General features: G+C 59.0%; 7 protein-coding genes across 8 annotated transcripts; 3 read left to right on the top strand and 4 right to left on the bottom strand.

Annotated features, from left to right (window-relative positions):
* Positions 1-219: 219 nt before the first annotated feature.
* Positions 220-3138, bottom strand: DFG5 (Mannan endo-1,6-alpha-mannosidase). The gene is made up of 4 exons (XM_047986322.1): positions 2660-3138; positions 1962-2521; positions 1803-1907; positions 220-1744 (listed from the first exon to the last, which is right to left on the bottom strand). Exons 2-4 carry the CDS (start codon positions 2047-2049, stop codon positions 561-563), a joined length of 1377 nt encoding a protein of 458 aa, XP_047842302.1. The 5' UTR covers positions 2050-2521; positions 2660-3138; the 3' UTR covers positions 220-560.
* A 1444-nt stretch (positions 3139-4582) lies between these two features.
* JDV02_005066 (uncharacterized protein) lies at positions 4583-4948 on the top strand (the record flags this gene model as incomplete). The annotated part of the gene is made up of 1 exon (XM_047986321.1): positions 4583-4948. One exon carries the CDS (start codon positions 4583-4585, stop codon positions 4946-4948), a length of 366 nt encoding a protein of 121 aa, XP_047842301.1.
* A 231-nt stretch (positions 4949-5179) lies between these two features.
* Positions 5180-7039, top strand: JDV02_005065 (uncharacterized protein; the record flags this gene model as incomplete). The annotated part of the gene is made up of 3 exons (XM_047986320.1): positions 5180-5289; positions 5350-6117; positions 6226-7039. 3 exons carry the CDS (start codon positions 5180-5182, stop codon positions 7037-7039), a joined length of 1692 nt encoding a protein of 563 aa, XP_047842300.1.
* Positions 7040-7213: 174 nt separating this feature from the next.
* On the bottom strand, positions 7214-8315 carry JDV02_005064 (uncharacterized protein; the record flags this gene model as incomplete). Its single annotated transcript, XM_047986319.1, has 2 exons — positions 8213-8315; positions 7214-8101 (listed from the first exon to the last, which is right to left on the bottom strand). Exons 1-2 carry the CDS (start codon positions 8288-8290, stop codon positions 7214-7216), a joined length of 966 nt encoding a protein of 321 aa, XP_047842299.1. The 5' UTR covers positions 8291-8315.
* Positions 8316-10056: 1741 nt separating this feature from the next.
* JDV02_005063 (uncharacterized protein) lies at positions 10057-13103 on the bottom strand. Of its 2 annotated transcripts, XM_047986317.1 has the most exons (2): positions 10469-13103; positions 10057-10409 (listed from the first exon to the last, which is right to left on the bottom strand). In XM_047986317.1, exons 1-2 carry the CDS (start codon positions 12178-12180, stop codon positions 10226-10228), a joined length of 1896 nt encoding a protein of 631 aa, XP_047842297.1. In that variant the 5' UTR covers positions 12181-13103; the 3' UTR covers positions 10057-10225. The 2 variants fall into 2 exon arrangements, with proteins under 2 accessions (XP_047842297.1, XP_047842298.1); XM_047986318.1 differs by having other exon boundaries at positions 10059-13103.
* Positions 13104-15857: 2754 nt separating this feature from the next.
* Positions 15858-18404, top strand: JDV02_005062 (DNA ligase (ATP); the record flags this gene model as incomplete). The annotated part of the gene is made up of 6 exons (XM_047986316.1): positions 15858-16193; positions 16248-16861; positions 16915-17008; positions 17059-17141; positions 17190-18087; positions 18189-18404. 6 exons carry the CDS (start codon positions 15858-15860, stop codon positions 18402-18404), a joined length of 2241 nt encoding a protein of 746 aa, XP_047842296.1.
* Positions 18405-19241: 837 nt separating this feature from the next.
* On the bottom strand, positions 19242-20832 carry JDV02_005061 (uncharacterized protein; the record flags this gene model as incomplete). The annotated part of the gene is made up of 5 exons (XM_047986315.1): positions 19242-19868; positions 20027-20177; positions 20301-20317; positions 20417-20530; positions 20665-20832. 5 exons carry the CDS (start codon positions 20830-20832, stop codon positions 19242-19244), a joined length of 1077 nt encoding a protein of 358 aa, XP_047842295.1.
* Positions 20833-23029: the final 2197 nt, after the last annotated feature.

Below are 23029 nucleotides of genomic sequence, written 5' to 3'. Positions count from 1 at the left end.
AGGGCAAAAAAGGGCCCGCTGCCGGCGGCGCCCTGTAAGAGTCGAGCGAGCTGGGGAGCTGGCTGGCTGGAGGGGTGTGATAGGCGCATCGTCAATGGGAGTGGCTTCTTCTGGTGGTGGATGGATGGGTGAATGGAACCCGCCTGGCCCACTGTCGTTGACGGCGGGCGGCAGTGTCTAGACATCCCCTCCCACCCTTTTGCTGTCCTTCTGCCATGCCATGAAGCGAAGTAGGTATCTTGCTATGTACACGTCTTTGCCCTCTCTATGCCTCTAGGTAATGTATGTACATGATGGGATGGAAAACCACATGAAATAAAGCCAGCCACCCGACTCCAACTCCTGTGCAAAAAGTCTCCGAGCTTGCACCGTGTTCTGACTGTTGATGCAGAACGCCATGCGGGGGTCTTCTCTTGTCATAAAATCCCCGGTGTCGTAGAGCCCGAGGCGCCAACGCCAAGGGCGGCGTCTCGGCCGAGGGAGCCCCGAATTCTTCCCAACGAGTCCGGGAGAAGTGGCTCTCACTCTCCTCTTCCTCCTCCTCCTCCTCCCCCTCTTCCTCACTTGACCATAAACGCCGTCGAGCCAATCACCCCCAGCAGCAGAGCCAGCGTCACAAACCCCGCGGCCACCTTGTCGCCCGTCGTGATGGGCTTCTGCGTGCGCGGGTCCTCCTGCTTGCCCGACCCGGCCTGCGGGTTGCCCTTGGAGGTGCCGCCCGTCTTGTCCGTCACGGGCCCCTGCGCCGTCTCCGCGAGGGGCGCGATCAACGCCGCCACTGCCGACATCTGCGACGGCACCCCGACGAGGCCGTCAAAGGCGCCGCCGTCCAGCCAGCTGTAGCCGCACGCCGTGCCCGCCGCGCCCTTGAAGCCCTGCGCCGGCGACCCGCTGCACGCGCCCCCTGCCGCCTGCGCCGTGCCCCGCAGCACCGGCGCGATGGCCTCGCGCGTCGACGGCACCAGCGCCGCCGTCTGCGCCAGCCATCGCATCAGGTACCCCTTGAACGTCTGCTGGTCCGTGTTGCACCCCTTGCGTGGCTCGCAAAACTCCTCAAACACCACCTTGTTCTTGACCATGCGATCCAGAATCGTCTTGAGGATTCCGTCCACCCGTTTCTTCCACGCCTGGTCCTCCGTCATGTTGTACATGTTGGCCGCCCCGTGCAGGTGGACGCCCGCGTTGTACGTCCACTGCGCCTTGTCGATGCTCTTGCACGTCTTGTCCGTCGCAATCGTCACCCCGTCCAGCACGTCAAAGCTGTCGCTCATGAGCCCGACCTTTTGCTCCCACTCGAAGATCTTGCTCGCCCACTCGCTGTACGTCGTGTTGCCCGTGTACCGCGCCAGCCGCGCCGCCACGTTGAAGAAGCACCCGTTGGAGATGGAGTTTTTGTAGTTGTACCCGTTGTTGAACGAAAAGATCTGCCACCGCAGCCCGCCCCCGCAGTCGTCCGCGTCCCACCGTTGTGTGTACTGGTTGAATACGGCCTGCGCGAGCGCCAGATATTGCGCCTGATCCGTCGGCGGGTTGGGAAACTTGTTCTCCGCTGCCGACATGGCCGTCATGGCCCAGAAGCCCTGGTCGTCGTTGCCCTCTGTCCGGGTCTGGTTCTTGGGCATAAAGTCCTGTGTGTCAGACGCCTGGTGGACGATTGCCTGTATAGTCTCGTCGTTGTACGTGCTGTCGCCCGTGTAGAACCAGTAATCGACGAGCGTGCCGAACATGGCGCCCGCGTGCCACCCTGTTGCCAAGCTGTTAGCAGCTGTCTTGACCCTTGGCGATATCGTGGCTATCCTAACAGTAGTATGGGTCGGGCAGGTTCCCCGGCACATCTCCAGTATTGTTCCCTGTGTAGTACTTCATGAGGCCGTACGCGGCCGTGCTGGCGGCGCTCTTTAGCGACGCTGGAGGAACAGTTAGCCGCCCGCTCACGGCGAGGTCGGTGCAGGCCGACGTACCATTGTCTTCCGCTTTTACGCTGAGCGCGACAACGCTTTGTCCAATGATCCCCGACGCCAGCGTCGCCGCTGTTGCAAGGCCTTTCATGGCCACTGCGTCCCGTACGCGCAGCAGCACGCACAGACAAGCGCCAAGAGCCTTGCGATGCCAAAGGTTGGTGGTATAAGTGATCTAGCCCACAGCCAAATCACTACGTCGCGATGATATCAAGAGGCAAGCCCAGCTTGCGTGTATAAAGAGGGACTCGGGTAGTGAACGGCAGCCCTGAGAGTGCAACGGACAAGCAAGGCCGATCCCGTTTCAGGGCTTGAAAAGGAGGTACAGACTTTGTCAGCGGCGCAGGTGGTGTGCTTTCCTCGGCCGTGCGGCTCTCCGCCGACGGAATCTTCAACGGAACAGTTTCCACGCAAGCACGGGCGTCTTGAAGGGTGCCGCGTTCGAAAGAGTGACTTGCAGTGGCCAATCTTACGCTGGACAGCTGCGTGCGACAAGGTCGGACGACGAATAACAATACGAGAGCGAAGACGACCCAGAAAGCGAGTGAGAGTCTCTGATGATGCTGATAGTGAAGAGAATGGAGGAAAGATCAAGATCGATAATCAGCTTGTGTCGGATCTTGTCGATTTCCTGACAGGGGCCCCCTTCGAGGAACACAGCACATGAGCACCAGCACCACTTCCTAATACAACATACGTACGTGCAAGGGGCTGCGGATGCGGGAATGGCCATGGAGAGATCCTGCGGCCATCCTCCTGCAGAACCAGCAAAGGGGGCCAACAACAAGCCACTTCGGATACGCAGATTGGGGCCCCTCCCATCCGCCGTGGGGAATTTGCGTGCCGTGAGGCTGTGCACCGCGATCCTGAAACGGGGGTTCAGCGAATACGTACGCCGCCGTAGCAGTGTCGAAATGGTCACCGTTTTGGCCCGCAGGGGGGGCAAAGTGCCTTGAGCCCACGTCGACGGCCACGGACTCGCGGGTGTGGCTGCGCATCTGGTCCAACGAGCCTCATCCCGCAGGGAGCGCGCGCGGTGTGGGCAGGCGGACGAGACGGCGACGGTGACAGCAACCGTCATGTCACTCGGCCCGAACGAATTGGCCGGCACGGAGCTGGGGGCCGCGCGCGGAGCGTCTGTACTCTGTAACGCGAACCCGCTCGAATGCTGGGACAAGGCATCAAGCGTGGGTGGAGGACGAGGTTTCACGCGGGGAGACAGACGGACATTAGAGTGAGTGCACTCCCTACAGTCCCTGCCGAGCTCGAAGTGCTGTAGCCCGGGTGGGTCGTTGCTTCCGGATCCCGCCATTTCGAGACGAGACGGGGGAAGGAAGGCCCCGCTGCTAATTTTAGCCGCCCTGCTCCTGCCAGATGGCCGGCCGGACACCACCACCGTCTTCTACAGGTCTCCAGTTCTCCGGTCTATGAAGTCAACAAGAACAACAACGACGGCGGTGCAGATCAGCTTCCCCGGATCCCCTCCACATGAGCCAGCAAACGCGCCCAGAGCTTAGATGTGCCGGGGAAGACTTCACCTTTGCGGCTTGTCGACGTCCGTGTCCGCGCAATTTTTGCATAATTGCATTCCGGCCGTCCCCAGCTGCGCAGCCGGCTAGGCCAGGGAGCCCGCCCCAGCATGTTGCACTGCCCCCGAGCAGCCGAGATGAGCGTCTCCATTTCCTCCTGCCCGCTGCCAGCCACTGGACGCTGCCCCTATTGCCCCTCGTCAACAAGCTCAAGTAGGGACGACCGCTATTGCGTGCGGACAATGTGAGCCAGGAGATGATGAGATGCAAAAGCGCCGGCCGGACACGCGGTCTGCTGCGCCTTGCCCCTCCCAGATGGATCGCCATGTGCGTCCGTGGGGTCGGCCGCCTTCCCCTCGCGTATAAAAGCACAGAGCACAGACCGACGCTACTGCGTTTCTTTACTTGACGATTACGGGGAACGGTGCCGTGCATCATTGCTGATCGTGGAGTCGAACGTAGAAGCATCTAAAGCCTATATGTAGGTCCGCCTGGAGCATGAGCTCTTTTCAGGCCGGTACTCGCGACCAAAGGCCAAGACGGAGCAGCTTTCGACCCCACGGATCTCGGATGTGATTCCCAAGAACGCGAGAGCCGTGTGTAGCCTTGAGTCTGATGTGCTAACATGGATCATTATCGAGATACGAATGTGCAACATGTTGGTCCGCAATCAGATGTTTTCCAGGGGCACATATGGACTTACACTCGACCTGCGGCAAGAACTCCACATGATAATATGCGCGAAAGCTAGCAAGGCCTGCACAAATCTTCTAGATTCTCTCCACTTCTTGCGCATCAAGCATCAACTACGATGCGGGTTCGTAGTCGCCCTGATGCTCTAAACGAGAGTTGCTTTGCCGAAATAGAACTGCCCAGCTCGCACAGCACCCAAGCTCGGCGACGAAGGCATTGATGAACTGTAGTGAGAAGTCGAGGAACTGAGCTTCGCGGCTGCGGTCTCAAGTCTCTCAGCCCGGAAATCACGCAAGAGGTCGTCCAGAGACTTGGGCGAAACAAGATGATGGCCGGGGTTGGTGCGGCGTTTTGCGTGTTCCATCAAGGCCTGACGCATGGGGTCTGGCGGGCTTGGGACGCATGGAGGACGAAAGATTGACTGGTATACCTCGAGTGCGGTCGATGATGCGAAGATGCTGCAGCTACAATGCTAAGATACTGTGGTTCGCGTCGCCAACCCAGGTTGGCAAGGCCGATATTCACGCACCAAACGCGTGGGTGAGAGAGCTGTTGAACGTGAACGGCGCGAATGAAGCCATCACGACTGCCTCCAGACAGGGACAAGCGATGTCTTGCGATGGCGATGGCATGAATCCAAAGCAAAAAGGGACGGTCAGGCCATTTCATTTCAACTCCCGTGAGTCTGTTCTCCAACAGTTACCATGGCACCTGATTGCCGTACCCCAGGTCATGTTTGCTTCAAGATACGCATGTCGATCATGCTAAGATGACGGCCACATCGACCTCCCGCATGGGGAAACAAACGCGGGGGAAGCGACTGAGCCGCCGCTGCGACGTTGCACCAGCGCCGCGCTGCTCAAGGTAGAAATTGCATTAGCGATGTCACAAACAAAAGTAAGTAAATCTTGGACGTGCATGTTTCCGGACACTTTTACTTCATTTGTTTGAACGCCCCCAATCGCGCCCGGGAGTCAAGACCGGGCAAAGGACGCAAGCATGAGACTTGTCGCAGCTCTTTGCCTGACGCTGCTCGGCTTCGCGACCGCGCAGGAGACGGGTAACCACCCAGAATGGCCGCGGTGGTGCGGCAAGGCGTACAAGCCGGAGTGAGTGGCGATGATGCGTCATGAGTCTAGGGTCTCTTCGTCCCTGACACGAAAGAGCAGGTATCCCAGCTTCGACCCCGGCGGCCAAACGGTCGAGCCACCCGAACTGCCTGGCGGCCCGGCGCTGGATATCCAGTTCAAACCGCGCTACAGCATCTATCTGGAAAGCGACAAGCAGGCCGAGTTCGTCGTCACCGCCGCCGTGTCCAAGTGGTACGGCCAACCATGGCCGGGCCTCGACGCGCCGGAAAAGGCACCCAAGGTCGTCTTCACCATCAACCTCGTCTCCAACAACGACGTCTTGGTCTCGAACGTGGTCAAAGCTGGCTCGACGGGAAACGTCTTTGCCTTCAACCTCACCGGGCTGAAGCCCAGCTTCGAGCCGTACCAGGTCGTCCTCTTTGGCGCCACCGAGAGCGGAGCACCAAACGTCACGACGACGAGCGAGTTCTCGCTCCTGCCGGAGAAGACGACCGGCAGCGTGACCAAGCTGGACAACCTGAGCGGCGGGATACTGTTCCGCAGCGCCGCGACGGGGCACAGGTTCGAGCCCTTTTTGCCGTACGGCTTCTACGCCTCGTGCGACAACTTTCTCTGCGACAAGGACAGCGTCCGCAAGATCAAGGCGTACCGCGACCTGGGGCTCAACAGCATGGTGTCGCTGACGACCGTCTTCCACTCGCGGCGTGAGTACGAGTACCTGGACGCGCTGGACCTGAGGTTCATGTACGACCTGCGCGGGTATTACAAGAACTTGACGGCGGTGCGAGAGCAGGTGGCTGCGATCAAGGACTTTGACGCGATATACTCGTACTGGGGGTCTGACGAGTGAGTGTCTACCTACCTATTCAGCAGCCCCAAACGACATGTAGGGAGATAGAGAGACATTGGGGCAAGTAAGTTAGTATGCTTCGTATACTAACACGCGTACACCAGACCCGACGGCCATCAGGACCCGTTCCACCTCCTGCCCGAGGCCCGCGCCGCCATCCGCGAGCTCGACCCCTACCACCCCGTGTCGGTGACGCTCAACTGCCAAGACTACTACTTCCAAGAGTACACGGCGGGCGCGGACCTCATCATGGAGGACGTCTACCCGATCGGCACCAACGGCACCTTCTCGAAATGGGGCACCCCGTGCAACGCCACGTACGGCGACTGCGGGTGCGACAACTGCGAGGGCAACGTGCAGGACGTGGCGCGGCGGCTCGACGTCCTGGCGCGGCACGAGGCGCGGCGCGGGCTCTGGCCCAAGACCAAGGCGCACAACCCGCAGAGCTTCCACGGCGAGGGGTACTGGCTGCGCGACCCGACGCGCGACGAGGCCGTGGCCATGGACGCGCTCGGGTTCCAGCACGGGGCCAAGGCGGTCGCGTCGTGGGTGTGGCCCACGAGCGAGGCGCTGGCGGGCGTGCGCGGCGCCTTCGCAAAGGTCGTGGCCCGGAGTCCGGTCAGGGACCTGATCGTGAGGGGGGTGGCGGAGAGGATCCGCGCTCAGGGGCCGGGTGAGGGGGTTGTCGACGCGGCGTACTGGCGGCTGGGGACGCGGGTGTTGGTGTCGGTCGTCAACGGCGGCTACGAGCCCATCAGAGACGACGTTGCTATCCCCCTTCCCGAGTCGTTGGCCGTCAAAACCAAGGAAAATGTGGTCTGGGGCAACGGGACGTGGACGCTCCAGGGGAGCCAGCTCCGGCTCAGGGGGCAGTCGGCCATGTCGACCAACATGATCATTCTGGGCGTGGGTGGGTGAGCTCGAGAAGCGGAATCGAACCTGGCCGAGCGCAGGAGTGAAGGAGTAGTTATGTATGAGAGTACAGAAACAACCATAAGTACATGCCCGACGCGCCAACTGCGAAGGTGATTGCCTATCCGCAACCCCTTTATCACCTCTTCTATACAACACCCCTTTCCTTCGCCCCCGCCCCTACCGTAGCTCATTCCCCTGCTCATCACGCCCCATCCTCGCCATCTGCGTCTTCAGCGCCGGCACATCTGCGCTCACCAGCGTATTCACCCAGCGCTCCTCCTCCCCGCCCTTGTGGTCGTCGGTCGGCACCCCTCCGCCGCCGCTGTCGCCGCCGCCGCTGCCTTCACCACCACCACAACGAACCGAGCCGGCCCCCAGGCCGATGGGCGAGCAGTTCACGTAGACAGTCTCGTACGAGCGCGGCGCCACCTCAAACGTCTCGTGGTAGACGCCAATGTGCGGGTACCGCCGGCCCTGCCCGTACCAGTCCCAGGCGGCGCGGTGCAGCGGCCCGTGGGCGAAGCGGTGCAGCGCGCGCACGTCGCGGAAGTAGTAGGTGACGAGGATGGTGCTCGCGTTGTTGCCCGCGTTACCGCGCCACGTGTTGCCGGCGATGAGACCGTGCTGGCTGCTGTCGCCGCCACGGTCCCTCAGCAGCTCAGCGTGCATGGCGAGGAAGTGTTCCGACGTCTCGCGCCCGCCCGGGCAGAGCCAGCCGAGCGGGTGGTTGGTCTGCACGCCGAGGTTGAAGACGACGAGGCCCTGCGACGCCGGAGTATCCGAGGCGAAGACTGCGCGGCCGCCGGAGGAGGAGCAGGAGGGGAACTGCGCGGTGGCGCGGCCGGGGACGACGTGCTCCGTGTACGGGCTGGGAGGGGACCAAGCCAAGAGCGTGGAATGGTGCTGGGAAAGGAGGTGTAAGAGCGAGGAGAGCACATAGCCAAGCAGGAGGACGGCGGCGGGGACGATGGCAAAGCCGTCGGGGAGGAGGACGCAGACGAGGAGCTGGAACAAAGCGGCGAACAAAAAGATGGCGTTTTGCGAGAAGACGGTCTTGACGAAGCTCTGAGGACCGTCGCGTGACAGTCAGTATCACAGTCCCACGATCCTTGGGAATTAGGGTGGGGTTGAGTGGTTGGAGGGATGGATGGATGCATGCATATATGGGCGACATACCGCATATCGTGAGCTGGGATAGAAGCTGTGCGGCGTACGCGAAGGCGCGAGCTTGGGCTTGAACGCGCGGCCCGCCATGACGAGATGGGCTGGGTGCCGTTGAGACAGATGCAGCGCAAATGGGGTTTTGCCTCAAGGTCGAAAGGGCTTGTTGTTGCCCTGGAGGGGGGTTGTCGTGGTGTAGGGTCGGGTCGGATTATTTCGGGGGGCTGTTCGAAGCGATCCTTTGTGTATGATAACCGTGATGTCTCTCTCGTGACCAAGGCCTGAATCCCAAGAGCACTCGACCCGACCGTGCAGTTATACCACTTTCAAGAGCCATATGAGCCGACGGCCCACAGCCGTCTTGTGTATACGGTTTCTTCGTGACTATAACTACCGAGGCAGGCCAGGTTGGGTTTTGGCTGATGAGAAGGGCAAGACCTCCCGCTTCCCGCCAGACACGCGTGATGCGACGGCTGTACTCACTCGGCGCCGCCTCTGTGTGATTCCGTCGTGTGAGTAAGTAGCTTGTAAATGAGTGATGCCCCGGACCGAGCTCGTTGCACCAGACACCAAAGCGGGGATAGGAGGCAACTATATTGTTATTCAAGATCAAGCAAGCCGTCGCCCTAGGCAGTGAAGCGTCATAGAAAGACGAAGGGGGGGGGACAGGATAACCTTTGCCGGTCAGTGGCCAAGGCGAGCGTGCGTGCCGCTCAGGTCTATGTATATATTTCGTAAATCGTATCGTACCTGCGTCCATCGCTACCGTATCTTGCATCTGCATGTGCGGCGACATGACCTCTTCCGCCACCACCGCCACCATTCCACCCACTCGGACAGGTTCGCGTCCGTCCATCCACCCATCCACCCGCTCTCCCCCTTTGCATGCCGTGGCGCAAATCGGGCAATGGAGCAAAGCCGCAATGAATGGACGCACCTCCAATAGCCCGCCACCGCCGCTACATATACCACCAGCACGCACTACTACCCAACTTTTACCTTGGTACCTACCTACCAGCAGCCCGTCCAGCACGGGTGGTCGCATTATTGGTTCATGCAGCCCGCCCCAGACGGCGACGGCAAGAGTTGTGCTTGCCCCGCCCTTCTATCACGTCTATCCCGTCTATCCCGTCCGTCCCACCCGACCGCGGAGAGCGGGAGCCGTTGGCGTCGCATCGGCAGCTCAAAAGCAAAGGCAAACGTGGATGGATGGCAAGGATGGATGCGAGCGGCTCGTGCCACGCTGCCCTACCGATGCAGCTGCAACATGCGAAGTACGTGCATGCATACATACATACATATATATATGCCCTCCATCTTAGTACCCTATTTGGGCGTCGTAACGTACGTAGTATATACTGTATACTACCCAAGAGCTCTCTCTACCTTGAGTAGTAGTACTACATACCACATACGTACGTCAGTCAAACCGTCGGAAGAGGGGTCCATGCGGCTCCCTTGCGGACTGCGAGGTAGCAACGTCAATAGGTGGTTTCCCTTTGCCCGCCAACGTACACATGCAGCGCTAAACGACGACGGCCTTTGCTCAATCTTGGAGATGCTCAAGAAATGGAGGCGCTCGCATTCGGTTTCGTCTGTCTTGTCGCAGCCGATAGCCGCCGCTAGCGACGCCACGCCGGCCTCGTTCATGTCCCGGCTAGACAACCTACAAAGTGCGAGTTGAAGCCGACGTCACCGACGGCTCTCGATGGCCGTCGGTAGTGGTCATCCGCCATCGTCGTCTTTGGCCCGTGGCAACCATCTCAGCCGGGCGAGCGCACCAACCAACCTCACGATGCCATCACGCCAATTGATCCACACACGTCATCATGGGCAAACCCACCGGAGAAGCAGATGGCTTGCAGTCATGCCACATATATTCATCATCAGTCATATCTGTACATCCATGTAATTTCTCGATCTCGAATCCAACGCGGCGGGCTCCGTGGCGGCTGTGGTGCTCGCCGGTCCAGCTTCAGCCAACGTGGCCGCGTCTCTGCAATAGTCACCGCATGGCGCGCGCGCGCCTCACGCCTCATTCTCTTTGTCAACCGCCGTGGGCGACACGAGCGACTTCTCCCACTCGTCCATCAGATTGTTGGCCGTACGTTTGAGGTTGCTCGGTGACAGCCTATTCACCACGCTGGGCAGAATCTCCTCGAGCTTCTGCGGCGACAGCAGTGGCGCCTCTCCCGTTATCGTCCTGTTCTTCCTGCGCGCCGATAGATTAGCCAAGGTACTTTCTTGTCCCACTCGTGCCACAACACGTACACCGGCGTCGACTTCTCCTCGCCCGCCTCGGGGATCGACATTATCTCTTCGAGCCCCGTGCTGTTCATCGTCGACCCACTCCACCGCGGCGACTTGGACGGGCCCGGGGAGTCCCAGTTGGCCCAGTCGCTATCGTCGACGGCGTCGAATCCCAGCGGCGTCCACGAGAACCGCTTGTTCCTCATCGGCTTGGGCTTTTCCACCGCTGCCGCAGGAGCCTGTCTGCTGCTCGGGGTGGGCGTTGATGTGCCGGAAATCGGTGCGTCCAGACCCAGGCCCAGACTGCTCCGTGAGCGCGACGACTGAATCGACGCTTTCCTTTCCAGGCTGGCTGACGACCGCTTGCTGGCCGCTGACCCGTTCTGCGTCGGCGGCGTGGTCTGGCTGGCGTGGCCCGTGATGGGCTCGTCTCCGACGGTAATCTGGCGTATGTCTTCCACAAAGGCTCTCAAGCCCAGCTTGAAGTCCTCGACAAGCCACGGCATCATCGGAGAGTCGTGGCCCGATCGGGGCTGCCACGATGCCCGCTTCGAGAGCGCAGGACTGGGAGAATTGGCTGCTGTCCGAGCTGACAGCGGCACCTTGGGACCCTCCGCACCACCATCCTCGAGCACGGAGAACCCCGATGGTAGCTTGGCCGGCGAGAGCAGAGACAGAGTGCGCGTGTGCCCGCCCCGAATGACACGCCTGCGATTCTGCGTCGGGGTATTCTGGCCTTGGTTCTGGAGTAGCATCTTTCTGCGGTCCAAGTCCACGCTCCGTCGCGACGCGGCGTTCTCGTCGTCTAGCGCGGCGCCAGGCGTGCCCTGCTGCGGTGTGTCTGGGTGGTGGTCGTGGCCCACCGACCTGTTGTGATAAGACCCTGTGGCGGTCCACTGCTTCTTGAGCGTCAACAGATCCGCTTCTGCCCGAGCCAATTCCTCCCGCAGCTCCAGCACCCGACGCTCCTGAGCCGCGATTGCTATTATGAACCCATTGGCGTCGGAAGGTGAGGCGATGATGGATTGCTCGACCGGGGTCGGAGGCATGGCGGGGGGGCCGGCGGCGGATCTGAGGATCGGTCGTGACGGATCGCTCGAGGGGAGAGCAATGGGCAGCGTCAGGGAGAGGCGGTTCGTGATGCGGGATGCCGCCGAGTTGGATCGCGACAGACGCCCCGCGGCGCCAGCGTCGCCGGGTATGGGGGGCGGCGGCATCATGTCCGCGTCGTTGTCGGTGCTTCCTTGTAGTCTTCTAGTGGCGTTCTCCGCCCGGGCGAAGTCGATGTCTTGGGCCTGGGTGCGCGAGTGGGCGCGTGCCCGGTCAGATGGCGGAGAGAAGATGGACGAGGTAGCGCCAGTAGCCTCAGGGGTCATGGCTGATTCGCGCACGGGGGAGGTCCTGTCGGCGGCTGAGGACCGACGACGAATCTCGTGTTGCGCGACCATGCTCGGGCGCGCCCTGTGCGGCAAAACTTTGTCGAACGAGTGTAACGAGTGTTGTAGCGAGTGAATGGTGCTCCCGGCGCGATGGTGGACCGGGAGATGGCTGGTGGTGGTGGTGCGCTTCTGGGTCAAAGGAGTGGATGGAGCCCGGGTGGCTCTGCGGCGCCGCAGTCGGGCAGCTCTGGCGACGAGCGCTCGGTGATGGGCCTGCGTCAGGTGGCGATAGTCATGGGCGACGAGGGAGCAGCAATGGTCGACGGCGCAGATTCGCAGGAGCAGACCCGTCATGAGGGAAGGCTCAGGGAAAGGAGGCGGCGGATGAACAGCGGCGAGCCGGGGCGTGATGGATGGTTGGTTGGGTGTTCTGCTGACGGGCGCGACTGTTAGACCGGCAGACAGGCAGGCAATCCTACCGACCCTTGGTAGGCACTGCTTGCTGGTGGTGCCTGTCTGTCATCAATCGCAACGGCTTCTCATCCCCAATCTCGTCGTATCCAGGGGCACCGGCTCTATGGGTGGGCGCCCGCCAGGGGGACGATGGGCGAGGAGGGTAAAGCGTGCTGCGCGTCTCAGGAACCGCGCGGGACCATTGGACAGCCGCTGGACATTGGCAGGGGCGGGGGGCAACGGAAGGCCTGAACGACCGGGGGGTAGTGGTTGTGGCGGTGGAGGCTGCTGACTGGGGAGCAGGAGCAGATAATTGAGAGGAGGCGTGATAACTAGTAGTAATAACAAATAATGCCGGGCAGGGCAAGAAGCGGAGCTCGGAACCTGTGCTGTGCTGTAATATGCTGTAACAATAGCGCAGCGCTGGTGTCCGGCCGTAAACCAAGCGGCAGCGCGCAGTGACTAAACGAAAGGAGGACAAAGAAGAGAAACAGAACGCGCCAGGCAAGGCGGCGGAGAAGAAGCAGGAGGAGGATGGTATTGCTGACGAGATGTGGCCGCCGGCACGGGGTCGTCGTCGGGCGGTGACGACGATGGGATAAAAAGGTTGGATGCTGGGGCCCGAGCGCGTCGAACGTGTCTTGAGCTGCCACTGTCCCCTGTTTCTGTTTCTGTTTCTGTTTCTGTTTTTGTTCCCGTTTCTGTTTCTTGTCTGCCTCGGGCGGCGGCAGTGGTCACAGTCGCTGGCGGCGGGGGGGCACGATGCGGTTGTCTCGGAGCTGCAGCCACCGGCGATGCGTGCGCGGGCAGAGGTACTTTGTACGCTGTGCGTTGTCTGGAAGCTGGGTGGTGGTGGGCGTTGGTATTGTTTATATTCCAGACCCGAAACGGGGGGGTGTTTGTTTCTACGTCAAGTACCGACAGCCGCGCGTGGCGCGCATGAACACGTGCACCTTGTACCCCGTATTACGGACGAAATGCTATGCTACTACTACGGACGATTGATTTATCATCTAGCACCGCGCCCTCTCACAATGAGCGACATCCCAACAATGGGTCGCTATTTACGACGACGGCCATGAACGAGCTGCGACGCCCGACTGCTCCCGTGGTGGCCAGGACAACCAGAGGCGAGGCCCTGGACAGATTGGGTGGAGCGAGGCCGCCGCCGCCGCCGCCGTTGGTTTCCTCAGGGGCTGCGGCGGGGGCCTGCAGGGGGCGGGGACCTGCAGCCACGGATTCCACCTTATTTATCCATGCGTCCGGGCCATGCATGAAAGGGTAACAACAGAGACCGCCGAGCTGGGGATGGGGGATGGGGAAGAACCGACGGGTGGCCTTGAACCGGGCAGGCAGCATTCATGCTAGTACAAAGTAGGTACAGGCTAACTACCAACCTACCTTCGAGTACGGAGGAAGCATTCGCACCTGACCGGGGCTCCCTGCAGACCCGCGCAAACCACAAGGTCGGGCGGCCCCTGTCGACACCCTGGGTCCCGTACGCAGTACCTGTTCCCGAGGTACTCAGATACTGGGTGCCTTGCCCGCGCGATGGGCTGCCCCTGGCCCGTCAGCTACGCCATCGGGCACGGCGGCGGCGGTGGCGGCCGTCGGGCGGTAGGTGGGTTTGGGGGAGGCGGCGCCAGCAGACCCATCCATCCCATCTCCTGGCAACCATAACAGGCGGGGACTGGAATCTCCAGCAGCCATCATTGCATCATGCGGCAGAAGCAAACAATGCCACCCCCCCCCCCCAATCGTAACGCGCGCGATGAGCTCCTTCCTCGCAGACAATGCACGAAAGACCACTCACTGTACTTGGTATCAGATCGCTTCTCCTCTCTTGTCCGTGCTAGCATCAGCGTAACGTTAGGTGCTGGCTCTCGCGGACGAGTCAGGGTGCAGAGGCAGCAATTGTCTTTCCTTGACAAAAAGGCGCTTAGACATGGCTGCGTTCGTCGTATGTAATTGTCTGTCAAGCATCGTTTCTGTTATGCGACATGCGCTCGGCCAAAACAGCTTCTCCAGATACATAGACTTCGCCTGCTTCGAGTCTGGACTGAACTCTGACCGCGTTGCGAGCTGTTCCACCGAACGTCCTAACAACCTGCTGTCATCGTTCTCGTCCAATACGTAAACCCATTCGTAACGCCGCTATTCATTGTACAACTGTGCTAATCCTTGAATATAAATGTCATTCTTATCCCCAGTCCCAAAGCTGATTGAGTGTCCTGCACCTCTACCTCTCCCGATATAGGCGCAGAAAGCACGATGAAGTACGCGTCGGCTATCATCTCCATGTCCCTCATGGCATTCGTCTCGGCTCGTATCCCTGCCCACCAGGGATGCGAAGATCTGGTGACACCCGGCTTTTACTACGAGGGCGTAAGTATCCCACCAGACCGACGTTGCGGCGAAAGCGTACGGACACATAGCAGGGTGATCGTTGCTTTTCACGTCAAGCCTAGACCTTGGCATCAACGGACCCGACATGGGGGGGGGGGGGCTGCCTTCTGCACCCTTGGTGCGACGTCTTACTCCAGCTGCTAACTGATAATGATGTTGTCACAGACGTGCAATGTTCAAACCAACAGATGCCAGTTGTATTTCTGCCACTGTCCCAAGCAACGGCTGGCAATACCTTGCAGCAACGGTGTAGGTCATCCTCATGGTATCAATCTTTTGCTCTGGATACGCGCTAATGTAAAAAAATGCACAACATACAGTGTTCTGCCGGGAACGGCTTTAGTGCTCGCTGTCGCTTCCTCATGCCTGACAGAATTAGTAGCAGGCACAGAGCCGAATGCTCCCTTGGATCTGATGACAGTGATGACAGTGATGACAGTGATGAAAGTGATGAGTGAAGCGGGATATTGCGGACATGACAGTCAATGGCCCGCGGATGGACCTGGCACTGTTGACGCATCGAGGATGGATCCTTGAAGGGAGATTTCTTTCACAGCAGCACGCGGGCCATTGCGAGGAGAGGGTGAATTGAGGGCGAAGAGATGCTGCCATGGACTATACTGTATCTTGTTGAGAACGGTTCATTTTCACAGAATGGAGAGACTAAATTTTGCCCCCCTGAACAGGAGGAGACCTGCCGAGGACCTCTGCTGCTGCCATTCTCTGCCTGTAGTATCATTGACTCACGTGACTTCCCGTCGAGGTCGCGTGCCCTCACCCCCCACCCCCTGCTGCCTTTCAATTGGCGAACGCGTCGGGGACTGGACCTCCAGTAGTTACCCAACGCTCTTCATCCACCTGCGCAATACAATGGGCCGTCGGGTCGCTCCGACAATGACTGTCAGACAGAATTGCAGCCTCGCCGCGAGCTAGGCTTCCAGCCTCCCTGTCATGCCCAAAACACATGATCGAAACGAGTTTGTGCCGAAACTTGGCTGCCTGCATTCGCAGTCGCTCCGAGGCAGGGCCCACGCCCCTGGACAAAAGAAAGGCTTCAACCGCCGTCCCTCGCGAAGGTGGCTGCCTCCAGAGTTTGCCCTCCAGGTTGCCAACCATTGCTTCCGAGTCATCTATCCGGGCTGCGCGCAAGCCACCTCTCACACATACGCGCGATGCCTTTGCCATTCTCGCTCGTCTGCGACCTGTTGGACGAGTGCCACAGGCTATGCGCTGCCCGTCGATCAAATGCCCAGGCTGTTGCGGACTGGTTTGCTCGCCATCGGGGACGCATTGATGCGCACGACACGAACTTGCCGGCCCTGCTATCGACGTTGCTTCCAGACAAGAGGACGGACCGAGTGTACTGTATCCAGACCCCGTCACTCGAGAAGATCATAGGACGCGGCCTGGGCCTGGGCGCATCGCGCATTGCGGAACTGGCAAGGTATCGTCAGCCGGGACTCGGATTGGACTTGGCCGACTGCGTCGAACGCCTCCTGGTTACCACCGTAGGTGTTGCGACAGTGACTGATACAATGCGTGGCTAATGCCGTTCGCTCTAGCCCAATCCTACATATACTGACAAGCACCGCGTCTCCGTCGAGGAAATCGATGCGTTACTTCACGATCTAGCTTCAAGAATCAAATGGAGTTCCCCAGCCATTCGCAGCTCGCAGGCAGGTCTGACGACCCGCGACCGCGGCGACTTGGAAGGCATCTACCGGCGGCTCAACGCCAAGGAAGCAAAATGGCTTACTCGACTTGTCCTCAAAGACTATAGGCCGTTGATCCTCGACTCCAAGCTCGTTTATCAGTGCTGTCATCCGGTCCTTCCAGCAATACTGCAAGTTCAAGACGACTTTACAGCAGCCATCAACGTCTTGCAAGCAGCGAAAAGCCCCATGCTCCCAAATTCCGGTCGTTCGGCACATTTTGGGAATGAAATGATCGCGTCCGTAAAACCCCGGCTGGGCGTCAAGGTAGGTAGGCAAAATTGGTTCAAGGCTCGGAGCATCAAGCACTGCAGCACGCTCTGCTACGGCCGCATGAGCGTCGAGGATAAAATCGACGGTGAATACTGTCAGATTCATGTCGATGCCACCCGCGACCCTCCTAGGATACAGATATTCTCCAAGAGCGGCAAGGATAGTACGGAAGACAGACAAGGTTTGCGAGGGTACGTTGTCGTACACAGAGCCGCTGACAACTACTGCTGACTCTTTGAGAAAGTGCGATATCGAAATCACTCAGATTGGGCATGCCGGCATCAAACGTTCGGAAAAACTGCATTTTGGAAGGTGAATTAGTTGTCTATAGCGACTTGGTGAGAAACCCCGATTCCTATGCAGCTTTGCCAATACTCATTGGATGCAGGAAGGCAAGATTCTCCCTTTTCATAGGATCCGAAATCACGTGTCGCGCAGGGGGCGCTTTATGAATACAGAAGATGACACGCCGTGAGGAGCATGTTCCGACCATCCCAGGATGATGGCTGACGGAAGCAGGCCCAAGCCATACGAAAATTTAATGATAGTATATTTCGACATGCTGCTTCTGGACGATTGCTCCTTGCTCGACATTCGCCACTCTGAGCGTTTCAAGCTGCTCGAGCGGACAATCCGCCGTGACACAGGCAGGGCAGAGCTTGTGTCGAGGAAGGTCATTGATTTCGGTGGTCGCTACGCCATTTCCGACCTCCGACAAGCCTTCGCAAGGACAATTGTCGAACGCGGCGAAGGCCTCGTGCTGAAGCCAGACGATCCCTACTTCAACTTTCACGACAGCAGCAAGCGATTTTCGGGACTTTGCATAAAGCTGAAGAAGGAATACATTGGCAACTTTGGTGACGTTGGAGACTTAGCAGTGGTTGGTGCGGGCTTCAATGCATCCAAGGCACGTTCCTACATGATCCCAGACCTGAAGTGGACACACTTTTACTTGGCCTGTTTGGAAAACAGGGAGGAGGTGAAGAGGTGGCGTGCAGTCCCCGAGTTCACAGTCGTGACGGTTGTGGAGCTGAACGAGGCACAACTCAAGTCTGTTCTGGCTTTCGGCAACCCCATGCCCGTCGAGCCGCCTGATAATGTTGACACCAAGCTAAAGATCCCACGCGGGCTTGAGACCAACACACCCATGCGCTTTGCTTTCCGAAACCCCCTCGTCTTTGACTTGAGGTGCTTCAGCTTTGACAAGCCCGGAAACGTGGGTTTCTGGACCCCGCGGTTCCCCGCGGTTTCCAAAATCCACTTTGACCGCGACTATACAGATACAATCTCGCTCCAAGAACTCCAGGAGAAGGCCAAAGAGGCAACCAGAAGCCCAGATATGGACGACAGCCAGGAAAATCTGGCCTGGATTGCGCGGCTCGAAGGGGCTGACCCCCATGGACGCGCTGTTGATGCTGTCAGTCAACTCACCGCGACAACGATGCCGACTCCTTCTCCAGTCAAGTCCACTCAGGCAACATCCGAGTCTGACCCACGGCTGTCGCCAGTAGCTTTCAGAACCGTGAATACAGCTTCTGCCGACCTGGAACAGGCGCTCCACACAACTACCAGAGAGTTCGCCGTACCGCAGGCTCCATTGATCACGCCACCGTCGTCTTCTCTGCCAGTGGAGGCCGCAACATCGCCGACTCCTTCAAAGACCTCTCTACGAAAGCGCCAGCTGGAGCCTTTATTGGAAATGCCACCAGCACGCAAGAAACAGCGACAACTTGAGTGCGGCCCGACGTTTCCGAAACCTGAGACTGTCCGCAGGCCATTGACTGAGGTTAATGGCAATGCCTCACAACATTCGGCGATGTCCACTAGCTCCGTCTCTACACAGCTTCCGCAGGATGATGGGGGGTTAAACTGCGAGTTGAAGCCTGTCGCTCCTGTCACCAGTGGGCCTGGTGATGAAGAAGATACGACGGAACCTCCGGGCGCTATACTAAAGACGACCTTCGCGATCTCGTGCACAGATGCAGAAGGTGATATAAGACATGGGAGAGACACCGCCGAGGCGGCATGCATTTATGCAGGTGCTGGATGCCACCTCGCTCAATGCTCGGTGTTTTTCGCCACGAAGGATCTAAAGACGATGATTGAAGCACGGACACATTTCAAAAAGCACGGTGTAGAGGGCGCAAGCGTGCTGGAACACCCCTGGCTGACTGCGGGTAGGCCTCCCACCAAGGCCCCTTCCGAGGCAAGACAATCACGTAACGCGATACTTTTGATCGACAGTGTCAAGGCGGCCGACGAAACGAGGGAGTTGCTTCGTCAGGCCGAAGAAGCTCGAAAGAAGAGTTGTCGCGGTAAGAGACGCTGGATATCTGTATACGATTGGCGACTCTTGAGATACATCACCATATTGGAGGATAAGACGGTGCAAACAAAGTATTACGACGGGTTTGACGATCCTTGGCGCCGGTGGTACTGCGGCATGATATGACGGGATGCATTGCATACAAAACGGCGCATGCATATCGGGCTTGGCATCGTGGTTATGGATGTTTAGAATGCGTCTTGGTATTTCGGATACAGGAAACGAAGTCACCGCAAGGCTCTTGCTTATGGGGCATCCTCCTTCTTCTCGTCGTACAGAGTCCCATACGTCTCCTTGAGTCTCATGAAAAGGTGCTCATCAGCAGTCATGACCTTTCTCTCCGCGTACGGGTTGGCGCTCGTGGCGTCCCCGGTAGGAACGTAGTCCTTGACCCTCTGGCTGGGGACGGGCTCCAGGCGCATGGAGCCGACGGGATGGCAGAAGAAGGCAATGGAGTACCTCGGCGCGGCGCTCGACTCGCCCTCGAGCGCGTAGGTGGTAGTGGCGGCGGCGGTGGTGGCGGTGGCGGGGAAGACGACGCGGTGGACGGTGCTGCGGAACAGGCGGTTGGTCCAGTACGACAGCAGGTCGCCGATGTTGACGAGGATGGGCGGCGCGGGGTCCTCGGCGGTGCCGGGCGGGGAGACGGGGACGGGGGCCCAGACGCCGTCGCGGCGGAGGATCTCGAGGCCGGCCTGGCCGGGGAGGCGGAAAAGCAGCGTGATGGAGCCGTAGTCGGAGTGGGCGCCCGCGCGGACGTGGCTCGACGACATCAACGAGGATGAGTCGGCGGGCGGGTAGCGCAGGAAGCGGAGGACGGTGCCGGAGCCGGCCTGCGTGGTGAAGTGCGCCGAGGAGAAGAAGTCACCGACCTAGACGGGGCGGGGGGTTGCGGTTCATGGTGAGCGTGAATACACAAGACTTCGCAACGAATGCTTCAGGACACTTTTTTTTTTCCTTTCCCCCCACAATTGGGAGTCTCGAGGGCTGGGACATGCGGAAAGAAAGGAGAACGGGGCGGGCGACTCACGCCGAGGCCGAGGCCGAGAAGGCGGAGGATCTTGAGGCACAAGGCGCGACACAAATCCGCAAAGGCGGCGAAGCGGGCCTCGTCGGCGGCGACGGTCGAGGGAATGGGCTGCTGGGCCTTGCCGTCGACGAACTCGCCAAAGTTGAAGGCTCTGTTTTGTGCGCGTGGTGTACACACCGTCAGCCATTTACATACTTGTGTGAACCGTGCATTGTCTTTCTTGTAAAGTCGTGCGCCGTAGATGAGGGCCGAAGGGGGGGGACTTGACACTCACTCTTTCAAGTCTCCAACCTAAGGAACAGCAACAGCGATGAAGAGGAAAAGAGGTCAGCTGCCTGACGGGCTTACGAAGCGAGCCTTTCAATGGCCATGCATGGCATGGGACCGAACCTTTTGGTTCTTGGGGTCCAGCGTCTCGGCGTGCATGCCCGTCCAGCCGCGGTTGTTGGTCTGGATGGCGCACCGCTGCTTCTCCTCGAGCGGCGTGTCGAAGATTTTCCTCGACTATAAAGAACCAGTCATCCCATATCAGCTTTTACTACTAATATATGTAGAGCATTACGCGACAAGGTGGGCAAATAAAAGAAGGCAAGCGAGCAAGACGCGGAGGAGACAACGTGCGCTTGACGGCCACCCACCAGGGAAAAGGCTTCGTCGACGGCCGCGGCGGGAATGTCGTGGCCGCGGTTCTTGATGTAGATGAAGCCGTGCTCCTCGGCGGCGGCGACGAGCTGCCGGGCCACCGCGTCGGCTTGCTCGTCGCCGGCGAGGTCGATGACGGGGATGTTGGCCGTAGCGGGGGCCATGGCGAGGATTGGTTTGGTTTGGTTAGTTGGTTGGTGGGCTTGATGCTGTGGGGAGCCGGTGGTGGGACTCAATAAGATGGGGGAAGTGGGATGAGAGGGAGGGACATGGATGATGGATGGCAATGTGGCATGGGGTGGTGGTGGAAGCAAGCAAGCAAGCAAGCAAATCGGGCGTCGGCGGTTCGAGCAAAAGTGGGCGTCGACGGTGACACACACTCGGCATCGGCCGGTCGGTGGTGGTGCTCCACCAAATGCCTGCTACAGTTTGCATTGGTACGTACGAAGTATACTGTACAGTATCCCTGGTAGTCTGCGAAAACGAATGATACGTGTGAGACCTCCGTCATCTGCCACGTATACTGTATATGCAAGAGCATTTACAGGTACGTATGTAGTAGAACTACGAGCAGCAATGCTCATTTATCAAGGTGCAAACAGTTGGTTAGTTGAACGTGTTATTAGGCCCTTTACGCGCCGCTAGCCCGCCATGCAAGCCAAATTTTGGTGTGCAGGCATTTGGTGCGACGGCAACGGCAGACCGACATGTCATTTGTTGTCCTCAACGGCTAGGGACCAAGCCACGAGTAACTATTTCCGTAGTTTAACATGAATAGTATAGACAAGTGTCCCAGCCCGTCAGCCCAGGTTTTCGCAGCATAACTTGACAACGGCCAACTCATATACCCCAACCACACCAAGGTTCGACGCACAATAGCTCGAGTTCGGCTACCCGATCATTTCTCTACGAAACGAAATCGGATGGATTTATGGGAGTGTAACCCAATACATCTTTCTCAGCACTACGACTTGCCTATCGCCGAGTTATGTTTGGCTTGTATTTATTTGCATTTGCTGTTGTGGTTCATATGACGAAGAGTCATTTTTGGTCATAACGACACTTCACTTGAAATCTAAACCACGAAACTCTCGTCTTCACAGGCACGCCTCGGTATGGGGTTTCCACCTCTGTTCAAGGAGGGGGAGCTCCGATGATAGCGTTGAAACGCCATAGCTCTTTCCGCGGCGCTCGACTCAATCCACATCAATTTTCACAAGAGTGCCCCAGCTTGCCAGAATCGAGATAACCCCTATAGTTACTAATTCTTATTTAGTAGGATTGGGATACCTATAGATCGATTCGCGATTCTGGGACAACGATAACTGCGATCTCTAAAAGCCTCGGGAAAGGGAAAATTCAGGAGGGGGCTCGCCATGGGTCTGTCGGAGTCGCACGCATCATGGCGATGCCGAGCTGCGCCAGGTCGCGGATTTAGTACGTGGGTGAAACTCATAGGCCATGTCCATGTCGCTGAGGTTGATCTTGAAGCTATCAAGAAAACATTGAGTTGAGGTAAAGAAGTATAAAATGAACCTTTTCTGACAGGGTGACGAGCAAGACGGCCGGCCACTGGCTCGAACACGGCTGTTCGACGAGGTCGCGATGGCCGACGGGCCGCGCACCGCCACAAAAGTTGGGGTTGATGCACCAGCCACACACGCACACACACACAAACATTCACACGACAAGCTCCTGTTGCTGCTTGCTGCTGCTTGCTGCCACTTGTAGTAGAGTGGGCCCTAGCGAGAAAGACCCTGTGGCTCGTGCGCACATCAGCGTCGACTGGACTGGGTTGCCACCAGGTCAATTTGCACAGGAGGGGGGGGACGGGCTTTGTTAGACGGATGCGCGAAAGGACAAAAGGGGGGGGGGGATAATTCCAAGTTTGCACAGGCACATGTGTGGCAGAACAAAAGCGCCTGCCAGGTTGCGCCCGCCAGGGGAAACTCCAATCCCCCCTTGGGCAATGGCGGCCCCTCAGACGCCCAGCCCAGGCACACGGGACGGCACCAACCTGGAATCCGAGCATGAAAGTGCCTCGTCGGCAGCAGCCGTGCAACAGCAGTGCAGCAGCAGTGCAGCAGCAGCGGAGGCAGGAGCATGGAACCCGACAGGGCTCCACTGGGCTGGGCCCCACTCCCGTCCAGGTTGAGACGGGATGCAAGCACACGGGCTACCTACCTGTAGAGGCAGCCCGGGCAGCACAGCACAGCGCAAAGGTACCTACACAACTACTAGCACCACAGTACACCACAGCACACCTGCACAAAGCACAGAACAGCCCCCAGGTAGCGAGAGCCAGGCACACCTGGACGCAGTGGACACCTGGAGGCACCCACACACCGGCCTCCATCACCC

The sequence above is a fragment of the Purpureocillium takamizusanense genome, chromosome 4, assembly GCF_022605165.1.
Source record: "Purpureocillium takamizusanense chromosome 4, complete sequence".
In the NCBI taxonomy this organism is placed as follows: Eukaryota; Fungi; Ascomycota; class Sordariomycetes; order Hypocreales; family Ophiocordycipitaceae; genus Purpureocillium; species Purpureocillium takamizusanense.
The sequence above is the reverse complement of the archived record's forward strand: the minus strand, read 5'-3'. Positions and strand labels throughout refer to the sequence as shown.